The sequence below is a fragment of the Pseudoliparis swirei genome, chromosome 4 (assembly GCF_029220125.1).
Source record: "Pseudoliparis swirei isolate HS2019 ecotype Mariana Trench chromosome 4, NWPU_hadal_v1, whole genome shotgun sequence".
Taxonomy (NCBI): domain Eukaryota; kingdom Metazoa; phylum Chordata; class Actinopteri; order Perciformes; family Liparidae; genus Pseudoliparis; species Pseudoliparis swirei.
This window is the reverse complement of record NC_079391.1, coordinates 7,198,799-7,223,498: the sequence shown is the minus strand read 5'-3', so window position 1 is coordinate 7,223,498 and position 24,700 is coordinate 7,198,799. Positions and strand designations below refer to the sequence as shown.

The 24,700-nt window shown below is 43.7% G+C and overlaps 1 protein-coding gene across 1 annotated transcript in view; it reads right to left on the bottom strand.

Annotated features, from left to right (window-relative positions):
- galnt2 (UDP-N-acetyl-alpha-D-galactosamine:polypeptide N-acetylgalactosaminyltransferase 2) overlaps positions 1-24,346 on the bottom strand; it is a 40,847-nt gene extending 16,501 nt beyond the window's left edge. The window contains exons 1-2 of the mRNA XM_056412692.1: positions 24,300-24,346; positions 23,645-23,873 (exon numbers count right to left, since the gene is read on the bottom strand). Coding sequence (XP_056268667.1) covers positions 23,645-23,873; positions 24,300-24,346 — 276 coding nt within the window. The remainder of the gene's footprint in view (positions 1-23,644; positions 23,874-24,299) is intronic.
- Positions 24,347-24,700: the final 354 nt, after the last annotated feature.

Here is a 24,700-nt window from a genome sequence, read left to right as displayed (position 1 = left end):
TACAGTGTGAGATGCTCCGGGGGGAAAACAAGACACGTTTAAGTGAAATATATCCCATAATTGGGCCGTTTTGTCCTTCTGAAATTCTCCGGTCACGTCTTCAAACCAAAATGTCTCACGGCTCTGCATTTGGAGCTGGTGATGAGATCTCCCACCCAAACCGTAATGTGTTTTCACTGCTTCAGAGCGTCACTAAACATGCAGCGAGTCCACGTCTTCTACGGCGGTGCGGCTGTCAACATTGTGCAGGTGCAAGTGTAACACCAGAGTGACGTGACGGTCATACCCTCGAGCAACGACGCGCACTAAATGAAGTCAGCTCGCGTGTGTTTCTGTCCCGGAGATGAGGTTGATCACATGGGTCGTGTCGTCCGTTTCCTCTGATCCTAATCGAACATGTCGCTACAGTTTAGCCGTCATTAAGTAGGTGATTTACACCTCTGCTTGTCCTCTTCAGCCCATAACAGCACTCCTGCAGCTGGCACACTTGGATGTTATGAATGTTTCTTCGATGAGTCAGATTGTCCTCTACTAAAGAAGCATATCCCCCACATGGGAGAACTGCATCAATTTAATTCAGCATTAAAGTCTCAACTGATATAAATCCATAATATGATCACATTCTGTCAGAATTATTAGAATTCAGGCAACAACCTAAGTTTACTTCAAAGCACCAGCTCTGTGTAACTCCAACCTGCTGACTGGCCAAAGAGAAATACCATAGTTTGAGCAGCTGCTCTCAATTTACAATAAATCCATGAGAAGACGATTTCAATGACAGACAGATGGCTGAACAAGTGGCCAACAGATTGTTGAATATACACTATTGTATTTCGAGTCTCTCAGTCAGCAGTAATGTGATGCTTTGCACATGTGCTCTTGCATTTCTCTTGACTGCACCCAATTAAAACATCATATGAATATGTAAAAAAACATTTTTACGGAGTTAAATTCCATGACATTTTTTCTTGCTGTGCATGTAAATGACTAATATGTATTGTAGGACTTCTGGCTCCACTTTTAAACGACAGAAATTCATCATAGCTTTTTTTTCTAATGACCAGATAGGTGAGAAAAACATAGTGACACCAGAAACTGGAGCTCAAGATGATGGATCAAAAATGGAGAGAGGGAATTAAAAAATAAATAAATGTGAGATAAAGTACATCTGCATCCGTGCTGCTTTCTCCCCACGTAACCCGTCCCGTGATTCATGGGTATCGCACTCCATCACAGATCGTACCCAGACAGAAAGCCCGAGCAGAAGACGACAACAATGCAGTGCCGTGAGGACCCATCGGCATGATTGATCAACCAATGGTTGCTGCTATAAAAGTGACTTATTGCTGATTGAAACACAATATAAAAAGGGTAGAGATATTATTTGTATTTCCATCACATGAATTGCTTTGAAAACCTCTTAGTGACAACGGGCCAGCTGGTATCTATCCGCCTTGCCTCCAAACACAAACGTGATTGATTAAAAAGCTGTGCGCACACTCAAAAGACAGAAAAAAACCTCAACATGAGCTAGTCAGAGATATTGGAAGTGTTAACCCCTTCACGTCCAGTTTCCCCTTCAGGTGTCTGACGGCATCATATATGGAAATTAAATCTGGTCATTGCCTTGTTTATATATTTTGTTTCCTCTGTATATATTTAGTTATCTTGAATTTTGTATTTAGTATTGTTAGTGTTTTATTTGTATCTTTTTTATTTTTATTAACGCTCTAATGTGCACCCGCCGCTGTGATCCTGAAATGTCCCCACTGTGGGACTAATAAAGGATTATCTCATTTTATATTCTGCAGCGCCTTTCGGGCTGGGCATGCATCAATAAACGTATCCTCATAGTTTGTCATGATACTTAACAAAAAGCTACTCCTCATTTTTATGCGTTTTCCTTTAAAAGACGGCGCCATCTCGTTGCCGACGGACTTTTAAAAACAAACTTCTGTCTTCACACAAAACAACTGGTTATGTTTAAGAGGTCGTTGTTTGGGTTAAACAAACTTTGTCTGCACAGCATTAGTTTTTAAATGGCTGCCACATCAGCTGCTCATTACATTACTTGTCATTTAGCTGATGCTTTTATCCAATGCGACTGAAAATGCATGTTACATTCATACACCAGCATACAGAGAGCAAATCAGGGTTAAGTGTCTTGCTCAGGGACGACTAGGGCGGGGATTGAACCGCCAACCCCCTAATTGAAAGCTGGACACACAGTCAGTGTTTAAAGGAATAGTTTGATATTCTGGGGCTATATCCTTACTCAAAATTAAGTTACATCCAGCAGTTGTGTAGTTTATCCATCACTGATTGAAATGGCGGGAACCAACGAGCCGAGCTTTCTTCTCCTCATCTCTCCGTCCATCTTTCTGGACCTCATCCCTTTCTTCTCTCCGGCCTTCACATCTTTTTGTCACTTTGGAAAAAACGTTTGGTTAGTACGCCATCTCACAGATGGTCCCGACACATACGGGCAAAAAGACACTTCATACACACATTGAATAGATAAATAAAACAAGACGCACTTGTGCTCATTCAGAGGAGGACAGCCACAGTCTGTTGAGGTGGTGTGAAGACAGTTTGTGTCCAGCTCTCTGGTCAGTGAGAGAAGAGCTGGAGTTAATCTCATAAATGCTCCAATGCGAAATGTGATAAAAGGGCATGTAAAGGGGGGTCTTAAATATCTGTGAGGCTCTATTTTCATTTAGTTATCCTTTAGTCTTATTTAATCTGCCAGAAATAATTTAAATATTACATTTTCAGTCGGATCATGTCAAAAGAGCCTTTCTGTTGCACACGTCACAAAAATAGAAATTTCTATTTTGCATTTTCCTCCCGACTGTGCCGAGCGCCTCACCGGCTCTACGTGTCGAGACTTCATATCGTGAACTCTAAAGAGAAGCGAATGCTGCTGCTCTTAACCTCTCCTCCGGTGTCTTACAGATAACTACATTACTCGGACTCAAATCACTCCAGAATTTACATTTACGGAAAAGACAGGCTATCAATCCGCAAAATGTGTTTAACATAAAATATACATGAATTACAGCAGCCCATATAAACCAGTTTCCCAACTGGAGGATCTAGACGGGACACAGAATAGCTCCCAGACCTACTTCTCTGCTAATGGGACTTTAAACACCCAACAGATCAGACCAAGTATATATGTGTGTGTGTGTGTGTGTGTGTCAGCTCAAATGTGTGTATGTAGGGTTTCCCCATGCATTCGTGTGTCATCCTGCTCACATCTGGTGTCTGTTTGTTTGTGTTTGACACGCCTCTAACAGTAAGAGTATAATACACAGTAATCTGATCACACCCACTGATTGATTGATATATAGGAGCTCAATTGCATAAGTACAGTCCGCTGCAGGGCATCATCATCATCATCAAGAGCAGCGGAGAGAGGAGGCAAGGAAACGCTGTGATGGAGGCGGCACACGGCGATGAAGCAATAAGCTGCTGACGGTTGTCATTATTTAAATTCCTGTTTAAATTAAACCCGTCTCTCTCTGTTTTGTATTACGCCGTTAGATTACACATCTGGTGTTGGTTGTACGCCCGGAGACTTGAAAACAGGAAGTGCCTTCTGATCCTCGACTGTCCAAAACACAATTAAAATTAATGAGAAAACTAATTTATGACTAAAGCAGATTAGGAGTTAGTGAAGCTACGGTATTAGCTCAATGCTAACGGCAGACTGCTTACATGCTCACAGTGACATGCCATCATGTCGATGCCAAGCAGGGATAGTAGGTTACCATGGTCACCATCTCAGTGTAGCATGAGAATCATCACTAAACAGAACTTAGTGCTGAGGCTCAAGTTGTGCAGGAATTAGTCCTAAAACCGGGAAACGAGTGAACATTTCGCTCTTCTGGTTCTCTCGTCTGGAGGTCTCAGGGTTTGTGGTTCAATGCCTGAAATGAGGTCTGTGGTTAACGCAAGCGATTTTGTTCTACGACATAAAACCCCCGTTGGCCTGACGACGGTGCTCGATGAAAAGTCAGGAGATCATCAAAGCTGTAACAATTCATCCTGAGCGACGTAAAGGTCTGTCAAATGTAAAGAAAAAAACATCAATATGTGTTAAGACATTTTCACTTGAAAAACAAAAATCCAGCCTAATAATGGCACTAGAGGAAAAGACAGAGCATCACCAAAGTCTTTAGGATTCATCCTCTGGAGAACATGAATGTTGAATAAATAAATAAAAATAGCCATACATCTCATAGCTGAAAGTAGTGAACCGACCGACATCACGATTAAGGCTAAAAGTACATTAAATAAATAAACATGCATTTTGCTCTTCACTTTAGGGCACATTTTAGAAATTAAAGATATCTTGTGGTCATTACTCATATAAAAAAAGAAGAAAGGAAGCGATGCAGCTGGTTTTCTGTTAAGCGTGTCCTGTGCAACATGTGCCTCTTGCAGGCGTGTCGCCAACGGGGCGTACGACTACCGACACTGAACCCAGATCAGATCAGCAATGGCTGAGAATAAAATATTAAAAACTAATTTCACCGTGAAGTCACATGGACACATTTCATCCTTTGGAGAATCCATCATTTGAGTTATTGCAAAGACGAAGTTCACGTGCTCGCAGCTCCGAGAGACTTTATTTCGGTTGAATGTCTCCAATGTTCTCCATCGTAGTTTGAGCGTGTTAGCTTGTACGTGTTCATGATCTCTAAACACAAAGTAGAGAGAGCACAGACATACAGTTTAACTACCTTCAGAGTCATTATCAAAAGAATTAAAAACACAGTTTTCCAGATAACTTCTCAGAATTTGCCTCAGTTAATGAAAAGCAATTAAAAATATTTTTCTGTGTCGTTAATGCAGGCCTGCATGGATGTGACAGAGTAAATGTCTCGCGGCCAATCACCACGGACAACGTGGCTGCTAGAGGACGACGAACAAGATGGACAATCTATTTCATACAGCTCGGTGTCCAGCCCTCAGAGGACGAGCAGGGGACCAGAGACGGGGACATGGTGTGAATGTTGTACAACAATGTTAAATCTTCCATCTTCAAGAGATGATGATGCCGCCTCTCCTCTCGTCTCCTCCTCCTCTCCTCTCAACAATGCAAGGAAGTGACCTCAACCAGCATTACGCTGTTAAATCATTGGATGGAACTTGAAAAACCGCCTGTAAACTTTCCTCCAACGACATTTGTACTGTTATAAAACATTAAAAATAAAGAAGTCATGCAAACGGTCTGAAGGACACAGAGGACAGGATGAGAGAATACACCTTTCTGTGACCATATGAGCAGTGCTGTCCATCTGTAGGGCGTTTAATAGAGAAGGAAAGTTCTCCACACACACACAGAGGAGCTCATTAGGCTTACTGTAAATGAACAGAACGAAGGGAGGAGGAGAAGGAGGAGGGGGCAGTTTGTAAAATCGACAAGACGTCAACCCCCTCTTCGACTTGAGCAAACTTTGACAAGTCTCACCAGGGTGTGTGTGTGCTGGTGAGGGAAAGAGAGAGAGAGAGAGAGAGATAGAGAGCCTTGGGGGATGCAAGTTTGCTCAATGAAGCAATTGTGTATGCTGGCCCCCTTCCCAAAACTGTGCCACACACACACACACACACACACACACACACACACACACACACACACACACACACACACACACACACACACACACACACACACACACACACACACACACACACACACACACACACACACACACACACACACACACACACACACACACACACACACACACACAGTCTCTTAACCTGCAGCAAAGTTAAACCACAACATGAACATTCAGGAAACATTAAAACTGTAAGAGATCTTCCGCGGCTCCATGACTGGTGATGAAGACCAACAGCACGTTGGAGCTCCGCCCACATTTCTCAGAGGGAAAATCCGTTTTTAAGCATTTCTGCCGTCGGCTGCAGTGATTCTGCACAGCTGCAGCCTAACGACACTAGCGAGCGGACTTCTGCTTACTGTTCCACACAGGGAAGCTTTAGTTTCACTCAAGCTGCAACATTAAGATAATTGCATCAGCGTTTAGTTCAAAGTCATTTCTCAGTCAAACATTTCATTTCCAAACGGGATGAGAGGATGAACACAACATGGAGACGATTTTTTCGTCCTTCGAACTACCGCAACGATCCGTTAATTGATGCAGCTGTAAGATTTTATTTAAATAAACGTTTTAAATATTTAATTTGATCAAAGCAGAAACTACAGACTTTCATTATCCAGTCAGCGAGATGAGTAGAAGAACATATGCCAAGCTTAAACCTGAGCAGAGTGTTTCATATAATACCCGCATCAATGAACCTCTAATGGAAACAGTGAAAATACTATAATTGATATAATTCCTTTATCTGTTAATGCAATTTCCTGATAAAATAAATAACGAGACCAATATACCAAACACTTGGTACCAACCATCCGTTCACCTGCCAGCGACGCTCCAACAGACACTGAACCACGCTCGGGTTTGTGGTGTCAGTTACATCTTTTGTTGTAGCACAGTAGTCATGTCTTTGAGGACGCACACACACAAACACACACACACACACGTCTTTTCATGTCGAGCGAGAAGGGTCAGAGACTTGATCTTCTGTGTTTCTGGACTGCAGGACGACATGAAAGAGCATCAACAGTGAGAAAGAGAGAGCAGGAAAGAAAGCTGCAGAGGACACTTCATTTACAGATGATGACCGGAGCCGTGAAGAGAAGTGTGAGAACGGGAACGACATCTCGGTCATCATGTCAAACTACGTGGTCTACATCCCTCTGCGTGAGTTTAAAGATGATCATTTGCTGCCGAGTCGTAAAACACGAGAGTCAGATCTGACATCAGTCTAAAAAAAATCTGTTTAAAGGTGGTAATGATCGTCTTCAGCTTTGTGAACGCCTGCTTGTTCCCCTCTGCTAGTCAGCGGGAGTGAGAGAATTAATTTGAACAAATGACTCCTGATGATGGGGAAGTGGAGATGTGACTTTCAGAAGAAAAGGAAGGCGACGTGGGAGACACCGAAAGACGTGGGGCGAGGAGACGGAGAGAGAGATGGTGAGGGATGACGCTGGGAGGGAGGTGGAGTGAAGTGCTGAATCGTGTGTGTGTGTGAGTTTGTGGAGAGGAACAAGTAGGCCTGAGTGGAGGTGGGCATGTTAAAATCCCCAATTAAATTGTACAAAACTCTTTCATCAACCACTTGCTTCCTCATTTTTCTTTGCCCCACAGCTCCTCTTCCTCCTTTTTCTTTCCCCCACAGCCCCTCTTCCTCCCTTTTCTTTCCCCCACAGCTCCTCTTCCTCCCTTTTCTTTCCCCCACAGCTCCTCTTCCTCCCTTTTCTTTCCCCCACAGCTCCTCTTCCTCCCTTTTCTTTCCCCCACAGCTCCTCTTCCTCCCTTTTCTTTCCCCCACAGCTCCTCTTCCTCGTTTTTCTTTCCCCCACAGCTCCTCTTCCTCGTTTTTCTTTCCCCCACAGCTCCTCTTCCTCGTTTTTCTTTCTCCCACAGCTCCTCTTCCTCCCCGCTTTCTTTGAAGCCCCTCCCCCTCCAGTAAATGACCGTCCCCTCCTCGGCCACAGCATGTGTGATTTTTAAAAATAAATTGCAGCTTTGTGATTTTATTTTGTAAGAGAATATGAAAGGAAGTTTTCGTAAGGTTTGGATTCATTTACCGTCAGACTATCCCAAATGAGACCGAGGTCATTATTGTTGTACTGATAGCCACTGTAAATCGCTACACAGCACATGTTACCTCATAGCGTGTGTGAAAGTGTGTGTGTTTGTGTGTGTGTGTGAGAACAGGAAGGAGCTTTAGGTCTATAAATATTTTTCTATGAGGCAAAAAGTTTTCTGTAAGTCAGCGGGAGAAGGTGTGTGTTTTCATGAATGGGTACCACGTATGTGTGCAAGCATAGAAGTGGGTAATGTATGTATGTCACTCCGTGTGTGTGTGTGTGTGTTTAGGTTGAACCAAAGCCAAAATGTCTACAGTGTGTAGTTGTGCATGTACTTCATACATCTTTGTGGATATTCATTGTAAAAATATACACGTATAACCTTTGCTCTAGATTTGTGTTCAATCTCTATACACACACACCAAACATTATTGTACACCGAGGGTCGACATGATGTTCACATCAAGCTGCAGCGTGGAGGCCTGAGGAGATCCGGATAGAAATGGAAGAATTTTCAACCAAAGTCCCTCTTTTTTTTCTGAGTCCCTCTCTGGGCTAAACCGGAGTCGCTCACTTATTAAAAGGTGTTGCACTTTGATAAATTTGGCTGGATTGTCAAGAGACGGATTAAAAATAAGGTGTTCCAACCCAAGCAGCAGAGCCAGAGATGCCCCGACTTGTTCCTCCAGCTCTGTAACGCACATTAAGGGACTTCATCCGTCTGATGTTCCAACTATAAAATGTTCTCCGTTAACTAACCTGTAGTCCGGAGCATCCATGGCCAGAGAAAATTCACACTCGTCTCCTGGGAATGGGGAAAGTGTCCAACCTCCATTTTCAAAGGAGGCCCCCCCCCCTGTAATGGCATACAGGCCCTTTGAAACAAATTGCTGCTCTCATCATGCAGCTCTGCCCAGGGGGAAAAGAAGTCGTCTCATCTTAAATTATGACCTGAGGTTTCAGTAAGCAGACAGTGACATATTGCAGACCTTAATCGAGCCATTTTTATGAGCCGCTCCGACAGTTTAGAGGCTTTTAGGATGTGTTGTTCACAGTTGGTTTCAGTTACTCAAACATTTGGCCATCGTGGAAGAGTCCTGATCATTTTATCACATCTGTGACATGGAGAGTACAACTCAATGTCTTCATTTGAGACGTGAAGCAGATGCTGTTGAATCACATCCAGAGGCGTGGACGTTACAGCTCACTGGAGGGCGGGACAACCGGCAGGATGAGGAAGGTCGTTCCAATGACACCCAAAAGTACGGACCTGCAGAACATGATGCGTCTCCTGATCATCAAGTTATCAAAGATCAAAACTCAGCAATCTGAGGCGGTTCCTGCAGTTCACTGATGTGGGTCACTCTTTTGCCAGGACAGGGCCCCATTGTCTGCTGTGGTTTCCACTCAGCCCGACATGTTGGACCAGTGTCAGAAAAACACGAGGGCAAAACTGCCCCTAAGAAATATAATTTTGCCTCCGATATCACGAGGAGAGGGGCAAAAAATGCCCCCCAGAATTTCCTCTATTAATTTAATGAACTTGTCAAAAATATCGTAGCCTATGTGACCCTGTCTATTACTCATATACTGTAAGCCTGAATAAGTATATTTATTATGTTTGAACAAAGGTTCAATGTTATTTCACAAGTTTCAAAAAGTGCCCCCAATTTCTTTTTAAATGCCTCTGGATTTCATTTAGTGGGGGCAAAAATGGCCCCTTATATAATCTGTAAATTTACTACCTTGTGTTGGACTGTGCAGACGTTTGTAGACACATGACAAAGTAGAATTTAGACTCAACTGCTATCCTGTTAGTGACAGATGTTACAAACTTACTTAATTAAATCTCGCGGATAGTTTTTCTTGATCATATTATTGAGAGATGTGAGCCGAAAACCATCCAACGATCCAGCTGAAATAACTCGTGCCTCAACCAATCAACTTATTCTCATCCGCCGGTTCTAGGTAATTATGCGAGGGCGTTGTTTTGGAAATAATGTATACAATTATGACACAGGAGTTATGATTTAATATATTTGATGCATATTGAATACGTGTATGCAAGGCAATACATTGGGATATTGTTTTATCTAATTCTAGAATAATAAATAAAACAGTAAAATATTAATAAATTACTTTTTTATGCAATCATAAGAGTGCATGTGTATTCATCACATGTAGTCCCCGACAGCCAACATCACGGTACTACTTGTACATCTGAGCCTGACATGTTTACCACAAATATTTGCATGCAAGCTATTAATTAAAAACCAAAACAATTTTGGGGAATCGATTCAGTATCAGGTGAAACATAATATCGCGATACGCAGTTCACATTTTCTTAGACCCTTACTTTATGACCATAATGCATTGCACTGCCCTGGATGACCAACACAGATTCAGTGGCACAAACACATAATCACCTGCAACTGGTCTCATATTTATTTTGTTCCAATGTCCTTTGAGCCAAATGTTTGTGGTTTATTTCCCCCACGGACATTTGAACGAATCGATGGAGGCCGACTGAAGCTGTTAGAGGATACGATGCTGTGACCGTACGCAGAGAAATGGGCTCAGCCACAAAGTGAAGGATTCAATAAACAGATCGTGTTGCAGAGTGAACAGACTTTTACTTTCAGCACAATTTTCCTACTGCGAGCAAGAACTACGATATATTTGATTTCTAGGGTGCTCCTGTTCATAGGAACAGTGAGTAAGAGAGACCAGAGAAAGAGAGACCAGAGAGAGAGAGAGAGAGAGAGAGAGAGAGAGAGCTCCGTAATCAGCCAACAAAAGAAACAGCGGACACAGCAGTCCAGCTGGAATACAAATCCTCTGCAACCACAATCCATCTCAATCCTGCCATTTCAGTTTTTAAAGTGTAATTTCATTCAGCTGTGTTCATACATTTTAATGAGTCAGCTGACAAAAGCAACACACACACACACTCAAAGCAACACACACACCCTCCTCTGCTTGCCACATCATGGTTCTGTTGCAGTTACACACCGTTGAGTCAATCATTGTCAGGAAGGGGCGGGGCGGTGAACTCTGACCCCGGCAGAGCGTCACGCGCTCTGCGGCCGCCGCCGTGTCGTTAGTGAGCGGCAGCAGAGGGATTTCACGAACAGAGAGGGTGGCGCAAACACACCGTCTGAAAGTCGACCAGAACCGTAGTTAGCGGCACGTTTGTCCTCGTCTCCGACGCGACGTCAGACTCCGTGATGACATGCAGCAGAGCGGGTGTGAAACACAGTTTCAAAAGCATCCTGAGCTGTGGTGCGAGATGGTTTTAGTTATTCTTAGCCCGTCTTGACACGATCACATCTGCTCCGCCCCCACCGAGCTGAGAGCACAGATAAATCAAACCCGCCTTTTAAAAAAAGGCAGAAACGCACACAGAAAAGGGCATCGGGCCTGCTGGCGCAAGAGCTCTGGATATTTTGTTACTTCCTTCATGTAAGGTGTTTTTTTTTTTTTTTTAAGCCGTGGCGCTGGGCCTACAAAGCGGGTCACGCTCTGGTGGGTCTGACCAACAATTTTCTCTTTTCATAATTGGCTCCCAGGGTGACAAAACTGGATGTATGGCCTACTTTAATCAGAGACACTAAATAAGAGAAGCAAACTAAAAGTATGAAAACAGAACAGAGAAAAGTATATTTATTGCAGACACAAAAACAACAGAATACCAGGGGGACAGATCCAGAAGAAAAAAGGAAGTGTGGAGGCATGGACGGATTAAGAAACCACGGGCCCCTGTTACTGACATGAATGACTTAAGCCTAGCATATACCGGCTACGGCGCATCGTATCATATCAATACAAAGTTAACTAGAATGGGCACTCGGTAGAGCGCATACCTTCGCATATCACAAGATTGGGCATTGAATTATGAACATTTTGGCATTAGTTGCATGCCAATTGGATATAAATTGACCGCGCTATGGTAAAAAGAAGATGTTGACCTTTTCATGACCTTGACCATGACCATGACCTTTGACCCAATCGATCCCAAAATCTAATCAAATGGTCCCCGGATAATAATCAATCATCCCACCAAATTTCATGCAATTCAAGAAGATTTTGACCTTTTTCATGACCTTGACCTTGACCTTTGACCCGATCGATCCCAAAATCTAATCAAATGGTCCCCGGATAATAAACAATCATCCCACAATTTTCATGCGCGGGGTTCAACTTTTGAGTTCTGCGAAAGATTTTGACCTGTTCATGACCTTTGACCTTGACCTTTGACCCGATCGATCCCAAAATCTAATCAACTGGTCCCCGGATAATAAACAATCATCCCACCAAATTTCATGCGATTCGGTTCAATACTTTTTGAGTTTTGCGAATAACACGCATACAAATAAATAAATAAATAAATAAATACACGGCGATCAAAACATAACCTTCCGGCATTTTCAATGCGAAGGTAATAACAGAGACTTCACACAAAGGCTCTGGCTTAGGGGCCCCCTGAGCTCATGGGCCCCTGGTGCCGGTAGGCTCGTTCGGTAATCCATCCCTCAGTAGGACTATTGGGGCCCTGTTACTGACATGAATGACTTAAGCCTAGCATATACCGGCTACGGCGCATCGTGTCATATCATCATATTCATATCAATACAATGTTAATAACAGCGACGTCACGCGCGGAGGCCCAGGGGCCCCCTGAGCTCATGGGCCCCTGGGCCCGGTAGGCCCGTTCGTTAATCCATCCCTGTGTGGAGGTGGTGGGAGAGACAGAGGGAGGCGAGTGGATTAGCATACGGCCGATAGGACAGAAACCGGAGCGTTAACATCATCGCCCACTAAACGATGTCCTGAGTCAGGGGAAAGTCGCTCGCTTTTTTAAAAAACATTTCCAGCTGACTCGTTTGAAACCAAGAAGCCCTGTGGCGGGGTTTTAAATATGTGCACTAGGGCTCCAGTCATCATATTGTGTTCTACAAGCCGAAGGCAAGAAGTCAGTATCACGACGAGCAGGTAATGATCCATAGAGAAGATCAAAGACACGGCGCTGCTTGGGTTGCTGGTAAGCGTCGTCCTAAACCCCGGGTGCAGTAGCGTCTCACACACATATTGTGCTTTCGAAAAAAAAGGGCACTTAAAATAAAAAAGTAACTCCACAAAATGATGTCGTATGAATTGCCCCATGCGTTGGAAACACGATGGTTTTACAGTTTAATGCATTCCTTACACTTCTGCTCCAGTTTTTCAACGGTCAGCGTATATATTTATTATCTACAGGTAACCTCAACATCTCAGTGACTTTTTTTTCTTCTTCTTATAACAAAAAAATACCACTAAAATGAAAAGAAAAGAGCCGACAATCTGACTTAATATTTGCCACTCGGTTACTAACCGTTTGATGGCAGCGCCGGTATTCCAGGCTGCTGCGGCAGCTCATTTGGAGTAACAAAGAATTCCCTCCCATGAATCATTGTAATTGAACTCGTACAATTACAGCTGGCACCGGCTGTAAAGTCCTGAGGCAGCAGAACTCTGGCGTTGCACACAAACAAACAAAAAACTCTGCTGATAGGAAAGGCAGGCCGGTGTTTAAATAGAGGGTTTATGTTAAAACAGAGGCATCATGTTCAACGCATAAATGTACGCATCTATTTTCACAGAACCACCAACTAAAGGTTTCTGTTACCAGAGGAATGGAGCAAACAGTAGACGTCTGTTTGTAGCTCCAGACTCGCCGTGTGGCCTCGGAGTCTCACTCCTTTCACATTGTGTGATGTTAAGACTTTTTCCTTCAGCATTTCAACCACTTGGGACAGATGACTTCTGTTCATGCTGCTTTTTTTTTTTTACTCCTTTTTTTTGCCATCCAGATCAGACATGGCAACTTGAGGGATGAGTGGGGCAAAATAAAAACTTTATGTTTGATCAAATTGTGCTACAAGTTGGTATCTACACAAAAGTACTAAATCTGCTGACGTGTCCCTGAGAGGAGAACCCACAGGAAAAGCCCGCCCACACCCACACCCACACACACAGGATAAATAGGAGCGTGAGCATAAATTGGTCACTTAAGTTTCCAACTATTTCAGCAGTCAGTCTGATTCTTCCTCATTTTCAACTGGAAGAAGCCGTTAAAGCCGAGTCAGCACCTCTGCTTCCTGGAACACATTTCAACAGCCTTTAAAAAGCCACTTTACAAGCAGTATTGACCAACGACGAAAGTTACCGTGGAGTTGGTTTCTTTCCCGTTTTACGGCCATTTGTGTGCAGCAGTGTGCCCGAAAGATATTTGTCAAACTTTACTCCACGTGTGACAGGCGTCATCTTCTATATCAAGGGTTGTATTTCACCTCGTTGTTGCACATCTTTCCTGCAATTACTTTCTTTCCTACAATTCCCAGAGTTCCTTTTTTGGACACCTCCAGAGAGCACGTCTGAGGGTTGCACCAAAATGAAACACGAGCAGTCTTATGACTGCATCGGAGCGCCGTCAGAGAAACATCGGTTAATAATTGTTGACAGTCAGTGCAAAATGCTGACGTTTACCATCAATGTGACTGCAGAGCAAAAAAGGCAGAGAAGTTAAGTGAAGTGTGTGCGTGTGTGTTGTAATGTAATGACAATAAAAGCATGAATATGAGTCAAATTAAAAGCAGATTAATCATTCAAGGAGACATCTGAAAGACAAAGTTCTTCATTAAAAGTTGTTTTTACATTACTATGAATGTTTTCAGTGAATTATTTTTCTACTGGACGACATTTTTATAGAGTAACGCTGAAACAAACGTCGGTTGCTTATTGAATGGCCGTGATGGGATGCAGGGCGAGAAATGAACACTTCCCACCAGACCAGTGTTACAAAAAAGGAGAGAAAACTATCAACCCACCACTTTGGCAGATGGTCAAACATTATTTGGACATTTTTTCCCATGAAAAACAAAAGAGAAATCAGTTACTGGAGGCTTCTGCTGAGCGGAGTAAGAATGGCCTCGACTGTCGGATTTCAGTATCGTCTTCTGGATGATGCAAAACAACCTCAACACCTTTCACTTCATTAGAGCATCTTATTTCTTCAATTGAACATGGATTTCACTAATCAACAGGATTTTCCATTCAGCTGGTGCCATTACATACTAAAAGTATACATCGTTACGGTAAGGCACGACAATTCTGTTCGGAAAAGATAAGAACGTCAGGATTCTGGGACCCGAATGTGGCGGAGCCGCTCACGCCTACGTCACACCTCAATCCGCTCTGCGTCATATACGTTTTGTGAGACGGCAGCAGCAAACAGATTTGATATCTCGACAGAGATTTTGTGTCTTTCAAAAAAAGTGTTGAACTCAAATATTCTCTAAATAATCAACACGCATGACGTCTCGGGATGAGAATTGATACGATTTTAATGATTCCGATGCCTCATCGATTCTTGCTTATCGATTCCTTATCAATTCTTTTATCGATTCTTATTGGGCAAGGGGTGAAAAAAAGACCACAAACGGGTTTATTTACATTAATTTTCTTTTATATAATTTTCTATAATGCTGCACACACCATATACAGTATGTATACATACACATTTACATTTTTTTAAATAACGAAAAACATTTATACATATTCCTCTTGAACTTAAAATAAAACTTACATAACTTAAATAAAATGTATTCTGTTTAATTTAAACATGTTCCTAGAAATTACAGTGCTCCTTCCTTTTTTTAAAAGGGTCTATGAACTGAGCTGCAAAAATGAAACTAGCAGTGGCAAATACCAAGTGTGCAACCATCAATTGTATGGATCATCAACAATTCTTGTGCAGAAAAATAAGCATGTCTGCTTTCTCCGGGAGGATACGCGATCTCTCAGGACTTATTGTGTCTCCAGCCGTGGAGAACACTCTCTCAGATGGGCTGGAGGATGAACACAAAGATATGAGGAGGTGTACAAGACGTGCTGTAGCCTGAGACCCAGACAGACGACCAGCCTCTGAACCGGTCTGACTCTGAACCTCATCAGCTAAATTGGATGGCAATGGAGATTATTTATATCGTGAAAGCTGGTTTACACAATGAAACAAATGGCACTAACAAAATCGCTGAATTTGCTGAGCTGACATAAAGCCACATTAAGAGGGGAGGCAAACACGACCTCTGCCTCAACGTAGGGGGCTGACAATGGAAGATTCTATAGCTAAACTGGCGTAACTATATGCTAAGTTTAATAATGGATTAAAAATCGATATGCTCAGTTTAATAATGGGTTAACACGATAACGCGAACGTTTGCTGATAACACACGCCCTCCGATAATTAACACCGTTACGATCAAACATTTCTCAACACTGGACTTTCAATCCAAACGTGAAGTGATCAATAATGGGAGACCAATGCCGGAGCTAAAATGTATGCTTCAAACGACGGGACAGAAGATAACTTGATCGACTACACACAATAAAGGCAAATGGCTTCACACAGTGAGTGGTTGTGATCACTTTTGAGGAGTTTACCTTGGACAGAAAGAGATGAAGCGCCGGCGTTAGCTGAGCTGCTGCATCGAACACATTCCTGTCATTTAATTCCATGCTGTGTTCAAATGCTGATTCATATTTGTTGTATTTCCTCCCTTCGACGAAATAGACTTTTTACACACGTCACAAGTGGCGTAGTTGTCATTTTGCCGTGTGAAATAGAGCCAAACTTTAGAACGCTTCTGCCTAGTTGCCATGTTTGCTGATGCAGAGCTACTACATAGGAAAAGAAATAGCAATACACTTTTGCATTTTAAGAGATACATTTTTAGGCTTTTTCTGATCATTTATTAAAAAAAATCATGCACATTCATTTCGTTTTTTCCAGTCACAAAAAGAACTGAGAGCATTAAAGCAGAACACAGTCCAGAATGCACCAACTAAATGAAAACAAACTGTATTGGGTGGGCGCTGCCCTTCATTTGGTGATTTGAACGTCCTTGACGGCACAGGCAAACCCGCCATGGCCGCCTATCGGGCACATTTGAATAGTTACGCTTGATAGCGGGAGCACAGATTACTGCTGACCCGGCTGTTCTTTTCACTTTTCACGTCTGGAAAACGTCAATATCGTGAAGCAGAAACAACCGTTTGCTTTCTCAGTGACATTATTTAACGAAAGAGGGCGGCTCCGTTGGCTCTTGATGTCCGAATAAAACACAGATCTGGTGCCTCTGCGCTGGTCCCACGAACAATGAATATCCTCATCCCTTTCAACTTCTCCAGGCATGCTCGTCGTCTGCCAGGGAAGAAACTCCTCATAAGAAGACACCGAGCCAGGGGAGAGCACAGATGCAACATGAGGTTTGTGTTTAACCGCGAGGAGACGAACCCGAGGCGGAGACGGGTGGCTGCAAAGAGACGGATGTGCAGAATAAATAAAAGAGATCAAGAGTTCTCAAGCCACAGATCAGGATGGAGTCAATCAACAGATATAAACTGTTATTTTTAAAACGTCTACCTTTATGGCGCCAGGAACTAAACGATGGGTTTTCTCTCACGGTGACGTCTCCATCCGCATCTCCTGATAACTGCCCAGCTGTCTTTTCACGGCAGTCAGCCACCGGGTTTCAGGTCTTATTCCTTCTGAACCGTGGAAAAAAAAAAAAATACTTATGCGTTTCCAGCCGACTTGTATTAAACAAGAACCCTTTAAAAGGCTCTTAAATATGGACTTTATGGCTACATGATATGCTGCTTAAAAAAACCGAAGCCAAAGCTACATAAATTCTCACCATGCAGCTGATGATCCACATAGGTGTGGAAATAAAGAGGCAATGCTCTTGTACTGCAGTTTAGCGCCAGATAGCCCTGATTGTAGAAGTATGATAAGAATAAAAACTCCCCTCAGACACCTATGACGTTGTGTAACTCCAGTGAGACTGTGATGCCGTTTCTTGAGTTGCCAAAGAGTTTTTGTTGGACTATACGCTCAGAAAATAAATCCGTAATAAACACATCTCTCTCACACACACACACACGTCTCAAGTGGCGTTAAAGCCACGGCGCGCTCCGCTTGATGGATTGTACTGGAGTCACACAGCAGCAGGAACTCCAACACATGTAATCAGTGTTATGCAAAAAGCAGTGTGTGGGCGACTGCGAGGGAGCCGACGATGATGTTGCGTCTTCCTCACGCAGACGGTGCTCCTGTGTTGAAGGGCAGAGGCCGATCCACCTCTGTCCATGCAACTTTGACTTTCCGGCGGATGGGAGACGGCATAGATCCCATCTGCCTGATCTATCGGGGATGTCGTGGTGCTGCTGCTCACCTTTCATGACCTGTCCGCCACTGTCCCCTCCTCCTCCCCCTCCTCCTCCCTGATGGATCGACGTGGAGAGATGGTCGTGGAATCTCCATACTATAAACTATGACTACTATTCATCATTCATTGATTCATTGAATGTAAATCTCTCTTAATCTGTCTGTGTACACATTACATCTATTGCATCTCTGTCCATCATCCTCCTGGATCCTCCTCCTCCAGGTTTCTTCCTTTTTTTTTTCCCCCCCTGAAGGTTATTTTTTTTTTGGTCGATGTGAGTGAGGTTTTGGGGCAGGGATGTCTGTGTAGAGATTTGTAAAAGCAGACAGACAAATAATTTTTTGTGAAATTGGGCTATACAAATAAACTGAATTGAATTGAATTGAACACTACACACCAAATAACCCGGCAGAGACCAACCAACACACACACTAATAATGCACCATTACCACCTTCGCCCTGACAGACGGTGCAACTTATTTTTGCGAATACAGCGAAACGCAGAGTCGGCGCAGACGGATGTATCGATGAAGCCGTTCATTGAAACATGCGCAGACAGGCTGCAGCTGGAGGCCGAGAGCTGCAGATAACACACACACACACAGTCTGCGTTAAGAGCTCCCCGAATCCCCTTTGAACCGGTGGGTGTGTGTGTGTGTGTGTGTGTGTGTGTGTGTGTGTGTGTGTGCGTGTCTGCCATTCGCTGCATCAAACTCCCTTTCTGAGCCCTCCGCCACCAACTACAAACTAATCCAAACCTCTGGGTGCTCACAACACTCTGAGAAATGCTTGCACTGCGGCGGTCCCCCATTGGGCGAGAGCTGAGCTCCATATCAACAGCAGGACTGCGTTTACCACATGTGTATGTGATTTGCTCTCACAGTCACTCTTACCTGCTCCTATCCTTTGCCAAAGCGAAGAGAGTTTATCTTACATTTAAGATTATTCCGTCATTATACCGATGCACTCTTACGATGGAGGTTGAAGCACTCAAAAAACACTCACCGTTTTACCACTTTGATAGGGTCACATTACCGTTTGTCGGCAGATTTAATCAAACAGCTGATAACTTTCAGACAAAGTCTGTCTGTTGTTCCTGTGGATCGGTGCCACCCTGCCTTCACTAGCTGCCATTTGGCTTCCCTCTCACGCCGCTGATGATTAGCAGCAAAGTGGACTCAACAGTGGTTTCTCAAGAGCTGGCAGGAAAAGCCCTCAGAGGTCTGTCCAACTAAGAAGACTTTAATGGGGCATCCCGGGGAGCCGGCATGCTCGTGATTGCAACATTACCCTCGTGTGTACAACAATACAGATACAGGCTCATGTTTGTACCGAGTCTGGCTGCTGGGTGCCTCCCAACATTTCCTGTCTTTCTAAATACTGATTATTGTGTGTATGGAAGGAAGAAAAAGAAAAAAAAGAGGAAAACTTCATTTTCCATCCATAACTACACCCTGCAAGCATAAGTACTGTGTATTTTCCAAGACTGTAGAAAGATGCCAACAGGCAGGTTTTCTAAGAAAACATGAGCCTGCTGCAGAGAATATTGACATTGTTCACATACAAGTACATCCAGCGTCAGAAATACACAAGGGCAAAACTGCCCCTAAGAAATATATGTTTGCCCCTGATATCACGAGGAGAGGGGCAAAACATGGCCCCATAATTCTGATAGTTTAATAGCGTTTTGGTTTTGTTCTGTGTGTCCTATCTGTTTTGCCTGTACTAGGTAGGTACACACACAAAAATCAATAAATATTTTTTCATTATAAAAAAAAGGAGTTATAATTGTTAATAGTTGTTTAAAAAAATGTCAGAAAAATAAATAACCACAAAGAAATAAGAATAATATTGAATACGATTGTCTGATTTATGTCTTCCGTTAGTTTTTTGTTTAAAAAAAAATCCAAGAAAACACTTTGAATCTGTAGACTACTGCCTACTAGTCTCATTATTGCAATTTTTATGAGAATTGCTCGTATACTGTAAGCCTACATAAATATATTTATTATTTTTTAGGTTAAATCTTATTTCACACATTTCAAAAAGTGCCCCCAATTTCTTTTTAAATGCCTCTGGATTTCAGTTAGTTGGTGCAAAAATTGCCCCGAAAGAAATATGTAAATGTCCTACCCCGAGTACATCTATGTAGATTGTGACCAATGTGCCTCAGTTTCAGAGCAACCAAAATGTGGTTGCGTGTTGTAAACCTAAAATAAAGGTCAGTTCAAGTCTCCTCTCAGTTTACACTGGCAGGCAGGCCAGTAAAGATAGATAGATAGATAGATAGATATATACTTTATTAATCCCCAAGGGGAAATTTGTCGAGTCAGTAGCAGCAACACACAAGAATAAAAAATTTAAAAAAATAAAAATAAAAATAAAAATAAAAAAAAATAAAAAAGTAACCGGAGAAATGCTCCCGAACACTCGGCACCACTGTATACACGAACAAAAGAACGGCCAACTTTGCCGGTGACGCAGATCAAAATTCACAATCAAAGATACGAGGAACATTGTGTGCGAATACTTTTGCTCTCCAGACCTCTGGAGACACGTGGTGACATTTCATTTTGTTATTGCCAGACCCAACAAAAAGAAAAAACTTGCAAGGAATCTGTGAGAAATGGCAGCGTTGACGCTGTGATGACCCCACAGGCAGCGATACGGCGACTTTAAACTGGCACACAGACTCTCAGCAGAGGGTCCCTCTTCCCTAAAAGGGATACTTTTGAACCAATAATAGTCGAAAAGCTGTTTGGTGAGCACTTTGATCTGGAGAGCAACACTACCACGGGGGGAAGAAACTAGATGAACTTGAAATTCTTCTGGCAGAGAAGATTATTCTGAAGTGGGAATTTGAGTCAGCTGACAGTGAGCGTTCCGTCTCCGGCTGCTGGACGCGTCGCCACTCGGTGTCTGCGAGCAGCGGTAATTCAACATGGAGCTTTTTTGAGGTGGAAAGTTAGATGCACGAGTTGCTTGGACATTTTTTTTAAAAAGTTGAACACAATCCAAGCGCTGCTCACGGACACTCTGCGTTTATGCTTCGACTGCCAAACGGTCTCCGGGCGTCAGTCAGTCGTTATGCAACGACTGACTGACGAATTAAAGTGCAAAGTCACCTCTGTTGAAAAGAGAAGGAAAAAGATGAAAAGGAGCCAAAAGGAGCCAAGAAATGACTCTGTGGTGGTGGTGGCAACAGCATTTTAATGATCAGTACTCGTCAATTAAGTTATTTATTAAGAAATACTTCATTCTCTGCTTCTAAAATAAGTAGATTTTCTGTTTTTCTCTGTTTCATAACATCTTGTGATCTTTGGGCTCATAATGCGATTTTCTTCTCTTTTTTTTACTTTGGCATTTTGTAGACTAAACCATTAAAAGAATAAATTATCTGCAAATTAGTCAATATTCCAAATATTTTTTCGACGTAGCTCTTAAAGGGCTGCAAAGCAACACATTACAAATTAAAAGTTCACATTCATAGATCCTCGGTTCCCATCCATCTATTTTTGTGTGAATCTTGAGTGCTTTTGAAAAATTCACTAACCTACAGCTACAAAGTTTGTTTCATGGCAGCAGTGATAAATAATTAAACGCCTCGACTCTTTGATGGGGATGAAGATGCGATGGAAAACAGCACTTAACCTGCGCAGCTCCACCTTTGTTTTCACAGATTAAACCTCACTTAGTGCTAAAACACCGTGTTAATACTGCCTGCAATCCAACTCCAGTAAAAGTTGCTTATCGCGGAGCGTCCCTTTGACCCCCTGAACAACCACAAATACACACGCATGGTCACGCACTGCTATCGGCCTAATGGAAAAGTAAAAGGTCTGCTCTGGTTGACTGGAGCAAAGCAAACACAGAGAGACAGATAGTACAAGACAAGAGACAGGTGGACGACACACACACACCAACCAAATCTAAAAGGGAGTGCACACAGCCACCCACGTAGAGCACTTCCCACACACACACACAGGCTTACATTAGCACACACACACACACACACACAGTAAAGCCAATCTGGATGTTGCCCCAACAAAAAAATGACACACACACCATGTACAAAGGGGACATGTCTTCATCTACAGGAGATTTAACTTACATGTCACACATAGCACACTACTGCATGTACAGACGTGGTTTTTCGTGAATGGAATCCAGGCCTTTACATGCACAAAGTCCATCCGACCAGCTGCTGCCGCTACGGTTCAGAGTCCTGTAGTTTTACCATGAAGGCTGACTACTGTAAGAAGTTATTGCAAACCAAGGACATGAAACACACCGGAGCAATCTGTAGCCACATAAGTAAGAGCACACCTATAAATGTTGTGTTTCAGCATAAAGCAATGGCTGACATATATAAAACGACACCTCCCTGACAACCACAAATACACATGCAATACAAATGCAATCCAATACAACAGTGCTGCACCTTCATTAAAGGTTATAATGTTCCATTTTTATTCTAGAGAGATGTTGATTCACCTTCATTGTCATTTTGGAGGATGTAGTTAGTTAGTTAGTGGTGCTGTTGAAGTGTATTGAGCTCTAATTGTTACTAATAGGGCTGCAACTACGAAACATTTGCATCATCGATTAATCTGCCAGGTCATTTCTTGATTGATCTTTTGGTCCAACGTCAGAAAAATGTCAAAAAAGTCTTCTTCATGTCTAGTTTTGTCCAACAAACACTCCAAAGATGTTCAGTTTAATATATTTTAGTAAAAAAGGAAAATAAGCCAATTCAGATAACTTAGAACCATGTGCTGTTGGCCATCGTTTGCTTGAGAAATTGTTCACACATTTTTTTGTGTAGAAAAAAACCCCAGCTTGGACAAAAACTGCAGATCATAAAAACATTAAAGATTGCATTGAATTAAACTTTGTGGAGCAACACATCTGGCATTTGAGTGCACGTGAAGTAACACAGCTGGGCCATAAAATATGGACATCACAGAAATCCGGTTAAACTGAATCTCGGTTCTTCCCAGGAAGATGTAAAACCTTTTGTATTAAATCCCATCCTGACAGCATGGCCTATCAGTGATTTAACTCTGCTCTAATCTGCACACTTCCTGATCTCTGCTCATTTCTGGGAGCAGCAGTTAGTGCTGACGTGCTCCCCAGGCTCCAGGCCCCCCCTCCTCCTCGCCCCCCGGCCCTGTGAGCAGGGCCAAGCAGCAGAATATTCACAACAATCACTATGCATACTTTTTCACCTTTCAAAATATATATATCTTCAGCTGTCACGTTAACCGGGCGCCGCCACGTTAAAGTGGGTTGACAGGCTGTGCCGGCGTGGACGGGGCTCCTCTCCCACCTCCACCCCGCGGGCAACCCCCGGCGCAGCGGGAGGTCTGGGGCACCGCCGACCAGCGCTCCCCGGCTCCCCTGCTGCCCTCGTCGACACTCATCTCCAGCGACTCGCTGCCTACCCCGCTGATACTAGCAGGCCCTTTATCACTTTCCTCACGGCATCGGTTTGCGGCTGCAGAAACGACGACCCCCCCCCCCCCCCGGAACCGAAAAAGAGAGACACAACAGCGGCCGAAAAGCACCCCGCTCCATCTTCAATTTTGTCCGGGGAGAAACGCTCCCCACGGGCACCGACACGGAGCGCGTCACCGGGGTGGGAGAAAAAAGCAACCCATAAAAAGCAACCGAGGAACGGAAATCCTACCTTTCGACTCAACACTGTCCCCGAGTAGAAGTAGTAGGCTATCCCCAGCACCCACAGCACCGCAAAGCATAACAATATCCTCGATTTCCTCCGCATGGCTGCCTCGTTTTCTCCGTCCGCCTCGCCGGTGCGTTGCGTGGCGCTCGGGCTCTCGTGCGGTCGGGCTGCGGCGGCTCGTCCCGGTTCGGCTGTGTCCGTGCGGGGCGCTTCGCCGTGCGGCTTCGGCGAGCTTCGTCAGTCGGTCAGGGGGAGCGGAGGGAGCAGGAAGCACCCAGCCAACATCGGCGGGGTTAGAGGGCAAAGGCTACCCGACTCTAATCCAATCAAACGCCGGCTCAGGCAGCCCTGGAGGAGGGCCGGGGCTGACAGCGAGTCGAGCCGTGCCGTGCGGTTCCGCGCTAAAGCCAAGACGAGGGGGTGGGGGCAGTCCCAGTAGGAAATGATTGTTGTAAAATCCCAGTTATGTGGCTCCGGGAGCTCGGAGAAAAGCCCCGATCATCGCTGTACATCGAGTCACTGTCTGGCGTGGAGCTGCGCGCGCTCCGAGGAGACGCGAGGGGCGCCAGAGACACTTTAACCCGAGTTAAGAGCAAACTAAATACTTTATCTTCTAGTTCTTCTTTTAATCTTCATTCATCCCGGTACTTCCTTTCACCTTCCTGCATTCCACCCTTCCTCTGCTCTGTCCTTCCTTCCTTTCATTCCTCATTTTCTTTTTTTCCTGAATGCCTTATCCTTCCCTCCCTTGTCCCCTCGTTCTTCACTTCCACCCTTCCCTCCTGCCTTATTTCGTTTAGTCCTCCATTCTTTCCTTTCTTCCTCCCTTTTATTTATTTTCTTCATTCCATTCTTCCTTCATCTCCTTGTCTCCTCCTTTCCTTTGCCGTCTCTGGTTCTGAACCAAGAGAGGCTGGAAGAGTACAAGTTGTGTCTCCTTTTTCTTCTTCTTTCCTCCCCGTCTCCCTTCCTGGCCATGTCTCAATCCCACCTTCCTTTATTTTGTCCTTTCCTCTCTCCTTGTGTTTGTATCTTTTGGGCCCCAGGTAAAACAAGCAG